The 20,659-nt window shown below is 30.3% G+C and overlaps 2 protein-coding genes across 2 annotated transcripts; both read right to left on the reverse strand.

Annotated features, from left to right (window-relative positions):
- Nucleotides 1-7,159: 7,159 nt before the first annotated feature.
- LOC111901655 (uncharacterized) lies at nt 7,160-7,690 on the reverse strand. The gene has a single exon (XM_023897541.1). The coding sequence runs from the start codon at nt 7,688-7,690 to the stop codon at nt 7,160-7,162; it is 531 nt and encodes a 176-aa protein (XP_023753309.1).
- Nucleotides 7,691-7,719: 29 nt separating this feature from the next.
- LOC111901656 (protein FAR1-RELATED SEQUENCE 5-like) lies at nt 7,720-11,208 on the reverse strand. The gene is made up of 8 exons (XM_052767719.1): nt 11,194-11,208; nt 10,705-10,791; nt 10,170-10,272; nt 8,991-9,795; nt 8,677-8,879; nt 8,623-8,632; nt 8,098-8,506; nt 7,720-7,779 (listed from the first exon to the last, which is right to left on the reverse strand). The coding sequence occupies exons 1-8, from the start codon at nt 11,206-11,208 to the stop codon at nt 7,720-7,722; spliced, it is 1,692 nt and encodes a 563-aa protein (XP_052623679.1).
- Nucleotides 11,209-20,659: the final 9,451 nt, after the last annotated feature.

The raw sequence follows: 20,659 nt of genomic DNA on the forward strand, positions 1-20,659 counted from the left end.
ATGAAAACTAGAAATCAAATTATAGTTTTTTTTGGTGAGAGATGGCGTAATAGATCTAAACTAAAAAAAAGATGCACGGATTCTCATTTGATTGCACTGATTCTCATTGGGTTTATAAATTATGGGAAGGGTAACTAGGTGGCTTTAAAAAGGTTTTAATTCTGAAAACACGATCGTTTAAATTGAATACACCTGATCAAAAAATGGCTACACATGTATCACAATGATCCACTAGTGCTTTGATCTATTAAAAATTATGAATATACCAAGGGAATTGGGTCTGATCTATTAAAAATTATGAATAAGCATCCTTAAGATCAGCTTATAACAAAAATTAATTATATATATAACAGGGGTATTTTGGTACTTTAGTAGAATAAAAAAGAAACAACGCCTTACCTTGCTGCAGGCTGATACTTTTTCAGGCTTTCTTGCTGAATTTTCAACCACATTTTCAATCCTTTCACTAATAAACCTAAATCCAATAAAAGAAAGAAATAAAGAACACTACAAGAAAAATGATTAATAAAAAAAAGTAAAAAATTAACCGAATTTATAAAAACCTGGGATTTGCTAAATTTATAACTGGTCGTATTACTGCACAAGCAAGCATTTCCCTCACTATGTAACGAAATAAAGAACTATTCAGATCCTCATGTCTGATTGTTAAAGATATGAACCCATCCATAAGATGCTGTAGAACCTACAAGAAGTAATGAGCACTAGTTCATCTGGACCTTATTTGTCAGGGGTAATACAGGAATACCAAAGATCAGTGACCCATTCTGAAACTATGTTTTTGTGACTTGATCTATTGCATTTTCAACAACTGGAGAGTTGACTTTTTTTTTTCTCCAGTCTGACTTTCTTGAGATGGATGTAGGGTCTAAGGGTGGTTTTTTGACAGAAAAAACATGGGTTGCTGGTGGGTTTTTGTTATATGATGCAACTTTTCTCTTCATGTCATAATCCAATGTGAAGTAACGAAGAACAATAAGTAAGGATAATACAACTGCCAAGTTTATTAACATTGAAGCGCTTGTCACTGAAATAAATTTAAAATCAATGTGTGTGATCAATGATCATGTCATTAATCCGAAAGATACGAAAATTATCTAAGAGCTTCCAATTAGAAGTTTGATCGTGCTTCCCAGATAGCTATCCTTCATTAGGAAAAATTCAACCACACTGACACCAGGTTTCAATTGAATTAACGAAAGACAAACAAGAAGGGGATAATGATCTAAATTCGCATTCAAACAACTAATAGCCCTAAATGTATCAATCAAAAATTGAAGATTTGTTAATTTTGTCAAAAATTGGGTAAAGAGAAGAGGCACAATTGTGAGAAAAATTCTAAATGCATAGTTGTATTAGCAATGAATTATCATTTCAGAGCTAACTATAAAGAAATACACTACCAATAACCACCCAACACCAACATAGCATTTGTTTTCAAATGCATAGTTGTATTAGCAATGAATTATCACTGCTACAAGAACAACATGATAAGATTTGTATATCACAGCAACAACAATATGCTGTTGGGTTTGGCATATAGCAACAACAGCCTCCAACAAATCTCTAAAGCGAACTACTTTGATAACCATGTGAACTCTAACTAATAAAACTAAATCACCCACTACAAGTTTTTTGATTAATAACTGTTGGTGCAAGAAACTCAAGCATGGCAAAATACAGCTTTATGTGGCAAGCATACATGATAACAGGTCACCCTACTTATCTAATCAGTATTAGTGGGAAACTAATAGGTCAAACAGATGCAGGAATACATCTTGTCTGATAGCAGGAAACAATAGATTACCTCGTCCTTAGGCCGCCATTTGGAGACCAACCCACTTAACCCTCAATTAGTTAGGTATGCTAAATAACTTAATTAGTTGGGTATGCTAAATAACTTAATGATATTAACTTAATGAAATTACATATGAAACTAACTAACTTAATGAAAGATAATGTTTTACATAAACAAAAATAGATTACCAGTAATGAAAACAAACATTTAACCCTGAATTAGTTGGGTATGCTAAATAACTTAATGAAATTACATATGAAACTAGGTTACATGCTCTATAGGTTTCTTTTTTTTTTCTCTCACAATCAGAAATTATAAAAGTAACATCTCATATGCATTTATTCAAACAGGTTACCTGCTCTCATGGTTCACGAGTGAACAGATAAAAATTTTCCAAATTAACTTTTTTTGTGCTCAAATCATTTGTCTATGGAGAGTGATTTCAATCAGGTAAATCAAGTAATTCTCATGAACATTAATAATAAACTTTTCTAATTTCTTCAGATACAACACAAAGGGATGAACTCACATGGAGTCGTGAGCTTTGGCGAATCGGATCTGATTAGCGAACCATGGGAAGGCAAGAAGTAGGCGATATGGAGAACATTGGTCAGCAGAGTAAGTCAACGACTGAGAATGAGTTGTAGTGGTGTTGTTGACGTGTGTCGAGATCATGATAAACATACCTTAATCAACCCTAGGGCTTGGAAACTTGAGCAGTCGTTCCAGTCTCCGATGAGGTGAGGTGAGCCTAAGGTCTCCGGTGGAAAGAGGTGAGCTAAGGTCGCTTGCAAGTGAGAAGAGCCGAGGTAGAGAACGTTTCAGGGAGCACTCCTTGAAAAAAGCCCTAGATAATGGTCCCATTAATTTTTTGATAAGATAAATAGTGTGTTCAATGAAGACGAGGGTTAGAAGACGATGTTGAATGAATTTTTCAAAAGTGAGGGCAAGAACGTTCATCGAATAAACCATACCGTTTCATCCTCCTCATGAGAGCTTTGCATTTGAATATTCTTCGTGGATCTTTGTCCTCAGGAGTTAGAAGCATTATCGCAGCATTACGCATTTTGTTGAGTCATTCCTTCTCAACTTTGCATCGTAGATTGTATTCTCCGTTCAATTTCAACTTTGCGTCTAGTCTTTCCTTTTCATTTGAGCGTCGATAATTAGGGCAAGAGGGAAAGGAGAAAAAAAGGAAGGCGGGGTTTTTAATTTTTTAGGATTTCATTTTTCCCCTGGTTATTAAGGGATGGAACGCGCGTTCCATTAAAATTTATAAAGCGACATCCATAGACGACGCACATTTTATTATAGGTGCCATCCGTGTTTTTTTTGGATTAGACACTAATTTAAGGGCACTCAGTAATGCGCGAACTAAATTCTTAAAATTTTTGAAGAGATGACTCTTTTTTAATGTCGCTCTCTAATGCATAACATAAATCAAAGAGCGTCGTGTTTTGCGTGTCGTAAAAGGGTCTTTTTATTGTAGTGTAATCATATACTTCTTTTTGGTACATAGGCATACGAATCAAAAATATCAAAAATGATTAATAGTTTTGAGAGGATGAAGGAAAAGCTTAATTCAAAGCTTAATGATGTGATGACAAAGTTCCTTAAAAAGGAAAGTTTTAGAATTTTCAAAGAAAAGATGACAAATATGATTTTTCAAGAAAAAACTGAAAGCACAACACTTTTTAATTTTCCAAGTAATGAAACTGGAGTTGAAGGAATCAATTTAACACCAATAATGGGTCAAAAAACAAATGATCAAAAAGAAAATGAAGATAAAGAGGGAAATGGTGAAGAAGACAGTGATAATGATGCAAGTCAACCAGAAGTAGATTATTTACTTGATTCAAATGAAGGAATAAAGAATGATGTAGGTAAGAATCAAAAAGAATGTGAAATTGGAGTAAAAGAGAAAGATGGAAAGAGGAATGAAAATGAGAATGATGAAGAGGAAAAAGATGATCATGCTGAGGAAACAAATAATCATGAAGAGACTATTCAACAAACGGAAAATGAAAATTTCTTGGATAAAGTTGTTGACAACATTGTGGACAATGTCCTTGGAATTGGAATTTCAAGTTTAAATAGTCAAGAAAATGAAATCTGGAATCACCCTGAAATGAAAACTATTTTCGATAATATTGATATAGGTAAATTTTGTCTTACTTTTATTTTTTAAAAATACATAAAAATATTAATACACAATACAAATTTTGTTTGTTAAATTTTGACCAGGGTCACTAATGAGTACAGGTAAAACTAATACTCTTGTGGAAAAGGAAAACTCAGAAGGTGTACATGAACAAGGAACAAAAGTTGAAAAAACAAAGGGAGATGATACAGGTAAATGAATGATTTAAAATGTATTACAATATTTATATTGATTTTTTTAATAACATTGTTTATTCATAAGTGAATAATACAGTATATAAATGAATAAAAAATAAAAAATATTCATATATGATGTATATGTTTCAGGCAAGGAAAACTCTCAAGATAGAAATAAAGGAGGAACAGAAGAGAAGAACACAAAAGATGGAGGTGAAGATAAACATACAGAAACTGAGAAAGGAAATGCAGAAGATAAAGGTAAATAGTTGAATCACTAATAAATGAATATAATAAGTTTTATTATTCACAAATAAATAACACATTATAAAAAAATTAATATTTCTTATTCATAAATAATGATATGCATTACTTATTCATAAATGAATACATTACTTATTCACATATGAATTACTTAATCAAAGTTCTTTATCTTTCAGGAAAGAAAAAGTCAGAAAATGAAAACAAGACAGGAGAAAAAGCTGACAAGACAAAAGGAAATAAAGGAGGTAACAATTTGGATAAACATTTCAAAATATAAACTCAAATATTATAATTAACTTACAACTATGTATATGATAAATCTCCTGGCATGCAGATACTCATCCAAGCTTTAGTCTAGGTCTCAGTCAAGATTCAGATCAAACTTCAAGTATAAAATCTAATGAATATTCACCAAAAAAAACCACTTACAAAGAAACAAATCAAAGACGACCATCAGAAGGTTGTTATCGTATTAGCAAAGAAAAATGTTCTTAATCCAAATCCAATCTCTATATCAATTCCTACTGAAGTAGGACCATCAAAGCATGACCTGGATCAACCAAGAGAGTAGAAGTTTGCTGATGCTTTCAAATCACCTTTCAAATGTAGAATAACAGACACAAAACCCAAACTAACACATCAGGAGAGTATTGTCTGTGAATGGTTGTTCAACTTACAAGGCAATATATCGTAATTAACTTTATTTTATATAGATTCATATATGATTATTATATAGATAATAATCTATGACATTTTGATTATATATTTGCAGAGATGTGGTTGTCCAGACAAAATATGGTCATATCACAGAAAGAGCAGTTATGGAAAGTCCATATGCAAACACAGAGATTTTTGGAGAAGTTTTAGACACTTGGTCTGATTTACTTAACCACCAAGAACTGGAAAGGGATTTTGGAAATTCACCATACAGACTCTTCTTGAAAGTTAGAGTTTCTGTAAGTTTTTGTTCTACCCTTAATTCCTTCCTTATTGATAAATGAATACACCAATATGATGTACTCATTTATGAATATTATATTTTTTACAACTGAAATTCACATATGATTATACAAATATGATGTATTCTTTAACATAATTATATATATTCAACTGAAATTCACATATGATTATATTGGTTACAAACTGCTTATCTAACTTCAACATTGTCTGATGAAAGAAAGTATGAAAAATTCAAGGAGAACTTTCATGAGAGTACCAATGGGTACAAAAAAATCTTGAACATAAAAGATATTGACATGGTATGTTAATTAAATTATTTTTTATATATATTTTATCAACAAAATACTTACCATTATATACATAAAAACAGGTATTCTTTCCAATTGTTAGAAGTGCTCACATTTTTCTGATTGTCTTCAACTTAAAGAAACCATCAGTTAAAATTCTAGACAATAGTGCAGTTGAGGGGGATTATGAAGGGAAATACGGAGTAATATTGAAACCTTTGGTATGTACCCAATTCACAACAACATAAAAGAACCAATTTATTATATATCTAACTTTTATTTTATTTAATGATCAGAAAATTTTGTTTGTAAGATACTTTAAAGAAATAAACCATCCAAGAGCAAATGCAATCTCAAAAGAAAGTATCAAACCCCAAAGACTTGAAATGTCATGGAGAACAGTTAAAAACAAAGTTGATTATGGGGTCTTTGCAATGAGACATATGGAAACCTATATGGGACAACCACTCTCAAAGTGGAAACCAGGTCTTCATAAAGAAAGTGCAGTTCAGTAAACTACTTTAGAGAAGCTCAGGCAAAGATATGCACACATAATGCTAACTTCTGAAATTAACATGTTGAAGGCTAAGGTGTTGGATCTTGCTGAAAAATATCAAAAAGTTGAATTCAAAGTGCGTACTGATCATGCATACAAGGCTATGCAAACAATTCAAAAAAGGTTAAAAGAATATTGATGATTGCTTGTGAAGACGAAAGAATGTTGAAGTGTGATGCTATAGAATAGTTTGTGTTGAAGATGAATGGATTTGAAGTACATGTAAGATGATTCTGCGAAACAAGTTTTAAATGGTTTGTTAAATGTTATTGAACATCGTTTTAATATTTTGTGAAATGCTTATGAACAGCTTTTATTATCTTGTGTTAAATGATTATGTAATAGAAACAACTTCGCTTATTTCTGTCACTTTTTTATATTTAAATACTTTCAAAGTTTATTTATGTTTATTCATTAATGAATATGAATAAGATATATTCATTTATGATTAAATTAGGAGTGATATGTCAGCATAACAAAGTTCATATATGAATATAACAAATTTCAGATATGAATATAACTAACTTATTAGTAGAAACAAGTTTGCTTATTTATGTCATTTTTTTATATTCAAATATTTTCAAACTTTATTTTTATTTATTCATAAATGAATACGAATATGATATATTCATTTGTGAATAACTTTAAATTATTATGTTAGTATAACAAAGTTCAAATATTAACATAAAAAAGTTCAGATATGAATATTACTTATTTATTAGTATAACAAATTTCACATATTTGTATTCATTTATGAATAATTTACAATATCAATATAACTTATTTTATAGTAATTTAAAAACAAATATCAACATATCAATTTACCATATCAATATAAATGTGTATTATTCATACATGAATATTATTGTTTATTATTTTTATCTGCATATATTCATAATAAATAAAACCAAAAAACATTAAAAAAAAACTAAAAAATCCCTAACTGTCTTTTGTTGATTTAGCAGCTCCAACTCTTTCTGGACAAGTACGTAAATTGTGTGGAACTCGTTTTCCACATCCTGAACACATTTTATGTTCTTTTTTAGAATTTTTGTATGCTACTTCACCTGCACTTGGAATTCTTTTCTTGATTCCAGAACCTTTATTGCTTTGAACTTCAGGAACATGAATATTAATCTCTTCTGGAATAGGAATAGTAACACCCAAAAGCTTGCATACGACTTCACCATCTGTCTTGCTTTTCAATCCAGGAGAAATATAATCACTATCAAATTCCTTCAACAACATTTGTTGTTTCTCAGCAAACAAAGCCAATCTCTTTTTGTCATCTCTTACAATATCCAAACATGATTCAAAAGTATAATATGAATCATTGACTAGCTTTACACTCTCACAATCACCTGAATCGGATTGAACAGAACTAAAACGATAATTTCTTGATATCACATCCTTTCTCCATCTCTTCAAAATGTACCTTTCAGGGATTTCTTTAACACCACATCTCATCATTATTGTAAAAGCATGTCTGCATAAAGCACTCATACGCTTAAAATGTTCAAACTGCAATTTATTTCTTTCTCTTCAGCTTTTATTTCAACCTGATACAAAAACAAAATTTACACATTTATATTCATATAAGAATACTTATATCAACACTCATATATTCATATATTCATATATGAATATTGATATTCATATATAAATATTGATATTCATATATGAATATTATTACATTTTTCATAAAAAAAAACTAGTAAAATTACCTTAAATTCATTTTTAAAATCACTTTTACTGTTGTTGTGCTGCACAATGTAAACTTCCCAACCATCTTCAATACCAACATATGAGTATGTATAGAAAAAACATGTTTTATATATTTCTTTTTGCACCTCAAAAAATAATGTACTTGCATAAACCTTTGATGCTTGCAGTTCTATTTCTCGAGGTGTTTGCATTTTATATGATGCTTTCTTTGATGCCTTATCAAGCTCTCGTTGAGTATTCCTTTGCTTTTGAATGGTAGTGTCGTAATTCATCATGAAATTCAAAAGTAAGTTCCCACTTTCTGAGTATGTATTAAAGAATGAATTCATACTCTCTGACCTCGATGTAGTCTTCATCAAACCACACATTGGAATATCACTAAAATATCCAGGTATCCATGAATCACGTATTGTAAACATGTCTTTAAACCATCTTGTGTCTTCAAGATTGAATTCCTTCATAAGCAAACCCCACTTCACCTCAAAAACTGATATTAATGTCCCAAACAAGCTTCGAAAACCTTTTTCTAAAGTCTGTGTTAGTAAATAAATCATATGATATCTGTATTAAAACAAAAATATTCATAAATGAATAAATAATAATAAGTAAAATCACAATCAATATTCATAAATGAATATACTAATAAGTAATATATTTGAAATATATTAAAATAATACCTTTTTTCAACTTTTTCATTATATGTCACATACATAATCGGTGCTTTGAATTACGAAACACATTCTCAACAGCTTGTTTTATTGTGGCATCTTGATCGGTTAAAACAAGTGTTGGTTCTTTCCCATGAGTTTTAAGAAATGCTTTAAGCAACCAAGAGTAAGACTCAATGCTTTCATTGCTTAGCAACCCAGATCCAACAGTAACCGATTTTTTATGATGGTCAATAGCAGTAAACGGAACAAAAAGCATTTGATACCTAACACACAAAAAAATGTTCATTAAAGTCAATTTTTGATGTATTAATAAGTGAATATAAAAATATTCATATATGAATAAGCTATAAACAAAAGTAGATAAAATAACTTACTTGTTTGTTCGGAAAGTCGCATCAAACGAGATAACATCACCAAATTCAACATAATATGCATTCTCCATTTCATCAGCCCAAAACATACAGTCCAAAACATCATCTTGACGATTAAACTCAAATGAGTAATTTGGATAGTGAGCTCGACGGTCATTCATTATGTTTACTATCATTTGGGCATCTTTATAACCAATAACCCTGTTGATATCTCTCCTTAAATTTTTATAGTCAACTACTTTTGGCTTTACAAACTCATACCCACCTCTCAAACTTGCCCTCAACTTATGAGCCATACTTGGACCTATTTTTGATGTGGAAGCACACACAATAAACTCTTTTTCTGAATATGATATTTGTCTCGCTTTTTTTAAATTGCCTCTCTTCTCAAGTGGATGGTTGTGAAGTTCATCAAACTGAAAAACTTTATAATCTGGAGTTCCATACACAGATTCAAATATAATCTTTTCTTGACAAACAATAGCTCTTGAATTTGAATTTTGTTTCCTCCTAACACCACTTGTACCTAATGTGTCACAAGATTTCTTTTTCTGTTTACCACCACGATTACATATAACATGTTTCTTCTTTATAATCTTGTTATCAAACATTGACTGTGTGCTCAGTCTAACATCAAAACCACCAATTTCAGCATACTCAGAATACATTTTGATAGCCAACTTTAATGATTTGAAGATTAAACCCTTAAATGGAATAAGTTGAACAGGTACATATGGCTTATATACATGTTCTCCAATTATATCATCACAATATTGTGCATCATGTACTGAACTTGAAGATTCACCACCTAAAATAATAATGCATGAATAAAACAATAATATATATATATATATATATATATATATATATATATATATATATATATATATATATATATATATATATATATATATATATATGAATACATAAAACTCATATAAATAAAACAAAAAACATTCATATATGAATACATAAAATTCATGAGGATTCAAAAATATATAAACTAAAACATAACTTATTCATATATGAATAAAACGAAAAAAATAATAAATTCGAAATTACAATTATCACACGTTTATTCATATATGAATAAGACAACAATTATTCATATCAACATATTCATATGTAAATAAATGATAATCAACAAAATTAAAAACAACAACATAATTCAATAACTGATACCTTTGAAAAATGAGTTCTCAACACCTTCTTCTTCACTCTCGCTCATAGAAGAATACAAATCACCATCAATAACACTAGAATTCAACATAATACACCAAATGATCTATATAAATAAACAAAAACAATCTTAATATCGAATATATCGAATATATCTCACAAAAAAAGTCGTAAAGATGAAAACCTGGTTAATTTCGAATATATCTCACCTCAACGTATAAAATATCTGAAAGAAACTTAAATCATATATGATCGGATGATGTAATTAAGCAATCTCTCTCAGTACAGAGCGTAAAAACTACAACGATATATCCGATTAAAAATTAAATCAGCTCCGATTCGAAATAAATATCTCAAACTACTTAACAAAAATCTTATGAAATAACTCCAATACATATTCAAAACTTGATAATCTTGATAATGAACTCCGATGAAACAACTCCAAAATGAAGATAATAAGCGTAATTCCAAACAAATTATAAAAGGCAATAATCTTGATAATGAACTCCGATCTATCCGATTCAAACGATATACATACCTGATCAAATCGGAAACTGAATACGAAGTATAAAACTGAAACACAGATGCGAAACTTCACGATCAATGGAATGAATACGTATAATTGCTAACGAGTTACATAAAGAAAATAATCTTGATAATGAATTCCTCATATCCGATTCAAACGAGCTAAAGATATCATCAAATTGAAAACTGATAACAACGAACAGGCAAGTTCTATGTAAAAAAAGTTGCTAATTTACAAAGATACCCTTAATGAAAATGGACACGCACATCTTTTTTAATTTGAACATGTTAGATAAATGATTGGTTGAGAATGATTCTCTCATTCTCAACCTTTTTTTTTTCTCAATTAAACTTATATATATATATATATATATATATATATATATATATATATATATATATATATATATATATATATATATATATATATATATATATATATATTCATTATTTAGTTCCTTATTTTGATAATATTTATCTATTATCTTTACACATACATTACCATAAGTGCATTCATCTGTCCCCTCTCTCTCTCTCTCTCACATATATATATATATATATATATATATATATATATATATATATATATATATATATATATATATATATATATATATATGTGAGAGAGAGAGAGAGAGGGGACAGATGAATGCACTTATGGTAATATATGTGTAAAGATAATAGATAAATATTATCAAAATAAGGAACTAAATAATGAAAATGAAATATATTCGTGCTGATCAGAGAGAATATCCGTACGTTTTCTTTGTTATCAACTATCTTTGTCTGGAGCAAAATCTATACAAAGGATACGTGCTAAAAATAAAATTAAAGTGACTAAAACTTTTAGAAGTACGGACATGCAAGAATTTAGGCTATAAATAGACGATTCCTACGAACCACCTTCTATTAAAAATTATTAAAAGAAATAAGAGAACGTAAAAGAAAGAAGACTAAAGCTATAGAAGTTTTGAAGGTAAACATTTTGTACCAATTTGATACTTTCTTTTTATTTTGTATCTATATTTATAGTTCATTGATTTAAAAACGACAATTATTAATTTAAAATTTTGAACATTTTTATAACGGTGTCAATGTTATATTTTAATGATGTCGTTTTATCTCTTCATCTTATTTTGAAATATATTATTATATAGTTAATAGTTAATATATTATTAGTTATATTATCACATATGTTTATTTGTTTGATACCTATTTGTATATTAGAATATGTGTATATAAAATAGTTAATAATTCGTTATTATATAACAAAAATGTTATTAGTTATGTTATAGTTTATGGTTATTCAGTTGGTAACATTAGACACAATGTTTAACCGTCTAGCTCGTTAGTTGATAACAAGTTAGTAACAGTTGACATAGTGTTTAACCGTTTAGATCGAGAAATCACATTAAAAACTTTTTAAAAAATGAGAGATATATATCGTATCAGCCTATCAAGTGAGTCATGTTGTATATCCCAAACTAAGTGAACGTTAAAATCATAATTATATGTCTTCACAAGATTTGACATCATTGATATTATTTTGACATCCTTCTTAATAAATGAAGGTTTTTTTTGCCACATGTCAATTTCTCATGAGTTTGGACACTTGTCATTTTGTGGTATTTTTGAAATAAATATTATCCACTTGTCAATTTTTGATTTGTTTCAATTTTTAAAATTAAAGTTATATACTTATATATGTAAAGTATTAAATATCATATATATGATAGTAAATTACAATAAATATATTTTTCTTTTCTTATTTTAAAGTTGTACATTAAAAAATATTTTTTGTGTACATTTTAATTTAATGTTTAATTTTTTTTAAATCAATCCGTGTAATACATGGATCTCACACCTAATATTTTATGATTTAAAGAAAGAACTCGTAATAAAATATTGATATAATATATTTATTCAACAATACGCATATAGGGAAAGTTTCTATAAAAGATTTTATTTGAAATAAATGTTATTTCCATTGTATGCAGTTATTAATTAAAGATAATGAGGCTGTCACCCAAATGCAATTGATTAAAAAGAATGGGGCTGTCACCCAAATGCTACAAGAAGATATGTTTGACAACATATATCCTACCGAAGGTTTCCGACCATGGGAAGTAAGCTACATGGATATCGCACATATAATATCAACAATGATATCATGATTATAGTTGTGAGCCATAAATCTAGAGTCCTAGAGGTATCCGGGGGATGCTGGAATTAGCCTAACGGTGAATGAAATTGCTTTGTGTTGTTTCGTTTATATACCAGATATTCTAACAGAAAGTTTGCCAAGGGTTATGGATGAAGAGGAAATGAGTTTGTGATCTACTGGTAATATAACAAGAACATGCTAAGGGGTGATAATGAAATTGGTTTTTCTTAAACTACAAGTTAAGCCGTATTTTATGTTACCAAAATTTACTCTTAAGTCATTTGATTATGGACTTCAAATATTTTATTATTTCATAAACTCATGAGCTCATCGGGTATAAAGCCTGACCGTTTATTTTTTAAAACAACATATATCCATGTTAAAGAGATATTTGGCGGGAGGGAGGGGGATTAGCGAGAGTAAAGATTAGATTCTATAGGTCATATATAAACATTTGGAAGATGGATACTTGCTGGAAGATAGTATTATGTCGAGTTAAAGTAATGCCCTTGTTTGTAGGCTTATGCAGCTAAATATATTTGGGAAAATGACTTAAAAGCCCAACGAAGTTTCCAAACCGTTCAAAAAATCTCAATCATGTTTTGTCTGTTCAAAAAAACCCAACGAACTTAACCTTTTGTCTAAAAAGTCCAACAATGTTCCAAACCGTTCAGAAAATTTCAATTTTGTTTTGTTTAAGTTCGTTAGGTTTTTTTTGAACAGTCAAAACATGATTGGAGTTTTTTAAACGGTTTGGAAACTTCGTTGGTCTAACAAGTCATTTTATCGATACGGTAATAAGTCACATCATCTATTTCTCTTATTTGACTTTCAGGAAAATGTAACTTAGTTAGGCTTTTTAGACAAAATGTTAAGTTTGTTGGGTTTTTTTGAACAGACAAAACATGAGTGGGGTTTTTTGAACGGTTTGGAAACTTCGTTGGGCTTTTAAGTCATTTTCCCAATATATTTTTAGCTATATCGCTTTCGATAAAGCACCCTTTGATATTATAGTAAAAGTTTTAGAGTTTTTAGATCATTGGGACAATGTCTATCTTTTTAATAGACTTCATATCATCTAGGAACGAGGGTGTTACAAGTTATCAAATTTAGTGATTGATTTTGGGTTGATTTGGGATCAACATTCATTAGGCACCTAACGCCCTTAACTGATGCTCGGCGCCGCAAAGAAAACCAGAAAACTATTCGTTTTTTATATTTTTTGAATATGAAATGATGGGTATTATCTAGGTGTTCTGGAAAATTATTAAACTATTGTTTTTCGGACTTTTAGGATGTCTCGATTCAAAATGTGGAGAACAAGACGTATGGAAACAGAATACTAGTTTCTTGCTAATTTTTGAAACTGTTTGGTTTACTTTTTGATTGTTTTCAAGATCCATGGGACCTAGAGTTCGTAGACAATATCCCGAGCAATTTCCACACAATTGACCGAGACATCCAAATCTTTAGTTTTTGGAGGCGAATCCATCAATCAACCTAAAACCGATATATTATAGATATTGTTAAATTATTATCCAAAAAAAATAAGTGTGCCTCGTGTATTACAGTGAAGCTTAGCTGAGGAGCTTGGGTTGGCAGAGTGATTAGAGCCTTACCTTTCATGGATATATTATGTCGATGCCGGGGTGGACTTATTTACATGTCTTGGGTGGAATTGTATCATTGGAGTTCAAGAGACTATTTTCATAGGAACATTGTTGGGAATTCTACTCGACTGTTCACTATGATGGCACATCTCGAGATTGAGGGGACCAGTCTACATTTACTTTTAGCATGTATTGCTACAGGGTCGTCCATAGGGAGCAAGATATGTAGAGGACATTTTATTAGCAGGTTGGGTAGTTCATAAGATATTGATGCTCGGAGGATGATTCAACTCACTCCTCGGACATTTTGAATTTAGAGCCTTGGAGCAGATGCATTTGAGTCAACAAGGCCTAGATGATATCTGGAGGGTTGCAACTGATGATCCTCTTAATCCACTACATCAGTTAGCACTAGAGCTTGTGCCACATAGATAGTAGGGACGTAGACATGCTCCAGCAACCGCACAACATCGCCCAAATGCAAAGATCAACATGCGATTTCTATCATAACAGGTGTAGCAATTGATTAGCAAAGTACAATGGATAGGGAGTGTTATTTATGTGTTCTTGCAAATTTAGAGATTTGATTTTCCACCATTCCCCTAGGATGGCGATGTAGTTAGGACATCGGGGACGTGTGCTGATGACGATGATGAGTGGCTGTTGTTATCGTTGTTAGTTTATTTTTGAATTTACTCTGCTAGACTGGTATTTTGTTACTTTTATTTTGGTGTGTTTTAGTTTGTTTAAATTATGTAGTGTGGTTCGTTTTTATTTTATTTTCCATGTTTATGACTTTGATGTTTTAGATCATTGCAGAATTTTTACGCTTAAGATGTTGGAAGTAAGTTCAACGATTAGGACCGAGGGTAATTTCGTCACGAGAGATATTATACGACATGTGTCACATCAAATAAGTGTGGAGTCACTTACCCACACAAGAGAGGAATCGGGGCTTTATTAAAATCCATTACTAGAATGAAGAACATATACAAAATACAAGACAAGTGTTAGGCCGACACAACTAGAGTTGATTTTTATTCACGAAAAATTGTACTTTTTAGTAACCATACCATAGCCCATGCACAACCACATCATGACATTACATTTTTACGCGACGAGTATTCCCAATATTCGAAAAGCGCACCACGCCCACCATACAGCGCACTGCGCCCTTGCGGTTCTCAAATTTACGTTTTTTTTGTTATTCCATGTTTTCGCCAATCATTTCATGCACAAAGTCCAGAAATGTCACACCCCCAAACCGGAACGGCGGAAACGTTCGGCAACGGAGGACATCATGTACAATATCATAACAATGAATAATAGTAATCAAATCAACAACAACCATTGTATTAATAATAAAGTGTTTACATTGTATTCGAATCACAACTTGATTAACTCCAAAAGTAAATAGCAAAACAAAGACTTGAAGCTACTATGCTCCATCTTCTCGGACCTTCTGTGTGTACCTGCCTAATATTTTCCTAAGAATACAAATAGTTTTGAAAAAATATCAACATTTAAGTTGGTGAGTTCATAAGCATTTGCTATGTAAAAGTATGTTCTTTGTTCTTTGAAAATGTAAGTGAGTTTATCCAGAAAATACAATATTTTCTATAAAACTGAGTTGTGAACTATAAACTGAATCGTGAACTGTTTGCTTGTAAAATGATTATATTTATCCCGGAAAATCTTATATTTTCCATAAAACTAAATTGTAAACTGTAAACTGAACTATGAACTGTTTACTTGTAAATTGATTATGTTTATCCCAGAAAATCCTATATTTTCCATAAAACTGAATTGTAAACTGTAAACTGAACTATGAGCTGTAAACTGAACTGTAAATTGTACTGAACTGTGAACTGTAAATTGAACTGTAAACTGTAACTGAACTGTAAACTGTAACTGAACTGTAGTCTGATATGAACCAAGACCGAAAAGTGTAAGTAAATTACCATACTTAAGTTAATGGCATGTAGTTTTATTTGTTTATAAAACCCTTTGAAGACCTGTGTTTTCACGTTAAAATAAGTGTATTGTTAATTTCACTTAAAATAATGTATTGTCGTTTATCATGTGAGTTCTCATAACCGTGCTAACAAATGATTGGCATGTCGCGGCGTTCTTCAAGCATTGTTATGTTTGATATTTGTCACCCATAACCTGTCGCTCGTGCTGTAGCTAACAGCCAGGGTGCGGGGTCATCAATCTCATATAGATCTATACACAAGTATCACGATCTCTGGGAGGAGACTCGGGTTATAAAATAGGACTTTCATGTATACCTTGGTAGGTATAACGAAGACGATGTCTCAAAAATTTCCAACGAGTTTACGTATATTTGAAATGAAAGCGTTCGTATGTAAAAATTGTTACATTTTTCGTAATAGTTATAAATATAAAAATAATCGTATTTTTATATAATCGTTTCTTGGTCCCGAAAGGGTAAAATAATGTGAATGTTTTCCAAACTATACCTATTATAGTTTAACATGTATTATTTCGTTGACAATGATACCCGTTTTGTTTTAACGTATTTTGCATGTAACCGTTTACATATTTGGAATTTTTACGTAAAAGATATTTAAACGTAATAAAACATAAAACAATGATTTGTATATTAACACAAGTTTCTTGTGTTTTACTTGTATTCCCCCCTAAAAACATGGAAAAGGTTATTGAAAAGCGTAAGGGTATGAACTTACCTTGTGTGTGGCCGCGGTTTAGATAACGAGCTAAAGCGGTGACTTCGAGCTAGTATACGAGAAGGATGTCGTAATTCTAATGGTTTTATACACTTATTAATGTGTGAATATGTGAACTAATAGCTAAATTGTTGAATAAACACATGATGAAAGAACTTACAATGATGCTAAGGAATTAACTTGAAAAAGGAAGCTCTCTAGGAATTGTAAATCTTGAGTTTAAGAGAGGTTTGATATATTGAGAGGACTTTGTGAGGGTTTTTGTTCTCTGGAAGTGACAAATGAATAAGTATCTCAATGCTTATATCTTAAATAGGAAGTAATATGAGGAGGTGATTTGAAGTTTTCGATGGTAACTGACCATATCGTATTGGAAAACTGAATTAGCAAAATATATAGATATTATGGGTGTTTACGTATGCATTATATATATATATATATATATATATATATATATATATATATATATATATATAAAGAGGCGTTTTCGGACATAACATGTTCTAGAAATGAGTTTTCAGATCTATCATCCTAAAAGCAAGTGTTTTCGGATCAAGGCAAACCGAAAACACCATTTTGAATTAAATCCAAACCGTGAACACTTTCTTGAATCAATTTCCAACCGTAAACCCTTTTTCCCCTTAATTACTTTGGGCGAAAACACATATATGAGGGTTATTTATGGTTTAAACCCTTAATCTTTTAACTTATGTTCATTTATACTACCTTAAGTTAGCTTAGCTTTCAATACATACATAGTTACTAGTTTATAAACAGGCCCTAAAGGATATAGAGGATACAATGCAACAAGTAATGCAATGTGGTTTCGCTTGTACTAGGTTAGGGTTTAGGCTCTGTTGGGTCTAAAATTTCCTATTTGTGACAAGAAATGAGCAAATCCAGTTTGTAGTTTCCAACAAAATCAGAAGCAAAATCTCTTCAACACACATTTAGAAGTAACCTACCTACATTTGGATTGGATCTCGCGACTACTATCCTAAGGGAGTCTGTTCCTTTTTCTCCATTTTAACTTTTATGTTCTTTATTTTTATTATGTATACAATTCGGTCATTTTTTGAAGTAAGTGTGGGGTAGGGGTCGAATAAAGGAAAACAAGCATGCTAGATTTTAAAATGGTGAATATGCTAGATTGAAAAAAAATTAAGATTTGAAAATTGGTCTAAATAGAAAATCTAGAAAATTTAAAATTTTGTTTTGATGTTATTGCATTGAAATTGAGTTTGTTAGTGTTATGTGGGATAACGTAGGGTGAATTCTAAGGTTTTGTTAGGCTTAAATGTTATAATATATTTGTGGCTTCCCGACTCTAATGAAATCATGAGACAAAAATATGAACTTTTCACTAGTACAAAACTGCATTTTGGCCACTTAGAAACCCGTCAATATAGACATTTTATGACGTTTTTTTCATTCAATGTGTGAGGAAATGTAACGTCATTGATGATAAGTTATAGTGATGTTTAAATGTAGTGACTATAACCCATACAAACCGACAGTAGAGGTAAAAACTATTACTATACGGTAGCAATTTTTGTAGTTGTTTAAATCGACTTTTGCTAAACATCACGATAAGTTACTTTTCGTCACTTGTTATTTTGTGTTCAAGACTATTGCTTAATTTCAATTAAAATATTTTTTTTGTTTGTCATGACTATTATTAACTATTAACCAAAAATGTTTTCGTTTTTCATGAATACTGCCAACTTTTAGTCACATATTTTTTCGATTTTCATTACTATTGATGACTTTTAGTGACATGTTTTGTCTTTAATCATGCTCATTGGTTACTTTCAGTCACACAAAAGAAAGAGGACACACAGTTACTGTCACATAAGACAGAAATATATATAAATACATATATAACAAAACCATCCATTTCATATAATAACATCAGCTCAAACAAGTTATCGAATATATTGTACACTAGACGTCAAATGCTAGTTAACAAACATTTTAAAGTTAACAAAGGGTTGTTTGTTGATACAAAATATCATACAAACATAAAACCTACAACAAAAAGACGACCATTTTTCAATAATTCCATCAATATCAGAATTTGTGTACTCAACTTTGTCGACCCAACCTGTGAAAAAATTTCATATAACATTTCAATTATAATAGTGAGAACATTATGCAATATTATTCAACAAATAAACTTAAAATCATCCTTTTTTCAATTCCTTTCTTATTAGAGCATTGTAAATGAAAATACATCGCAATTTCTTGCATATAGCCTCTATTTCAATTATAATATTGAGAATATGATTCTATATTATTCAACAAATAAAACATAAAATGGTCCTTCTTTCAGTTCATTTCTTATTAGAGCATTGTACTTTTAAATAAATGAGAGTACATTGTTATTTCTTGCATATAGCTTATTGTTTATCCTATAATAGTTAGAATAAGATACACACAAGTTACTTCCAAGTTATCACTATTTGTAGCCACCCACACCTACACACAATTAAGCATAATAAATAATTGTAGGTGAAAAAGCATAATCCTCTTCTTCATAGATCATGTTATAAAGAAATGGTGTCAAAATCTTTATTGTTTTGTCAAGTGAACATGATAAAAGAAACTGATACCAACAAAGAACCAGCATCATTATAGAAGTATGAGTTACCAAGGTTTGTAAACACTACAAATTTTCAAGATTCCAAACCTAAAAACAAGTAATAAGCAGGAAAAATGTCAAAAACAAACAAAAAGAAAGGCAACTAAAGGACCATAATACCACCAGATAATGTTTTCCTTACACATCATGGGAAAATTAAAAGCTTAGCATTAAAAGTTTTTAGCCTCAGAACATTTTCTTGTAGACCTTCCAAAAACCTATTCCTACATCCATGACCTACAACAATACCAATAGTTGGAGCAAGTTTCTTTGGAATCCATATATTCTGGTTATGCTTACACAAACTGAGTAGGTTTCTCTATTATTGTGTTGTAATAAACTGGACAACCTCTTCCATTTGGTACAGCATCAATACATATAGCACCCACAGAAAGCAATGCAAAGTAATTAATCATAATTACACAAAACCAATTCCAATTCTTAAACATTAAGAAAGACAACTTGAGAATTAAAATAACATGTAAATTTATTATTCATTAAATAAGTTATATTACCTGAGGATCTATCAAATAATTGTTTGCAAAAGGAATAAATAATCATTTGTATACCCAACATGCACAAGATCAAGCATAATTATAGGATAACATATGGCAATAAGAAGTGTACTATGGCATCCACTTGAAGTAAACATCTACCAAAGCACCTAAAATTATTGAAGTAAAAGTTGCAACTACCTGCTTAGAGTAAATCATAATATGTTTCAAACTCCCCTTACTTAGCAAAGCTGCAACAAATTTTGGTGTTGCTCTTGCTTTGATGTAAATCCAAATCAAGAACAACATCAACATATGGCCACATATTTGAAACCTTAAATTACCAAA

This window comes from Lactuca sativa, chromosome 9 (assembly GCF_002870075.4).
Source record: "Lactuca sativa cultivar Salinas chromosome 9, Lsat_Salinas_v11, whole genome shotgun sequence".
Classification (NCBI taxonomy): Eukaryota; Viridiplantae; Streptophyta; class Magnoliopsida; order Asterales; family Asteraceae; genus Lactuca; species Lactuca sativa.

Excerpts from the sequence above, each read along its gene's own strand:
- LOC111901655 (XM_023897541.1), bottom strand. The coding sequence starts at position 7,690 with ATGATGAGATGTGGTGTTAAAGAAATCCCTGAAAGGTACATTTTGAAG.
- LOC111901656 (XM_052767719.1), bottom strand. Across the intron at positions 10,273-10,704 it reads TCAGTTTCCGATTTGATCAG|ATCATTTGGTGTATTATGTT; the intron begins GTATGTATATCG and ends TTATTTATATAG. Across the intron at positions 7,780-8,097 it reads TAGAACTGCAAGCATCAAAG|GTTGAAATAAAAGCTGAAGA; the intron begins GTTTATGCAAGT and ends TTTTTGTATCAG.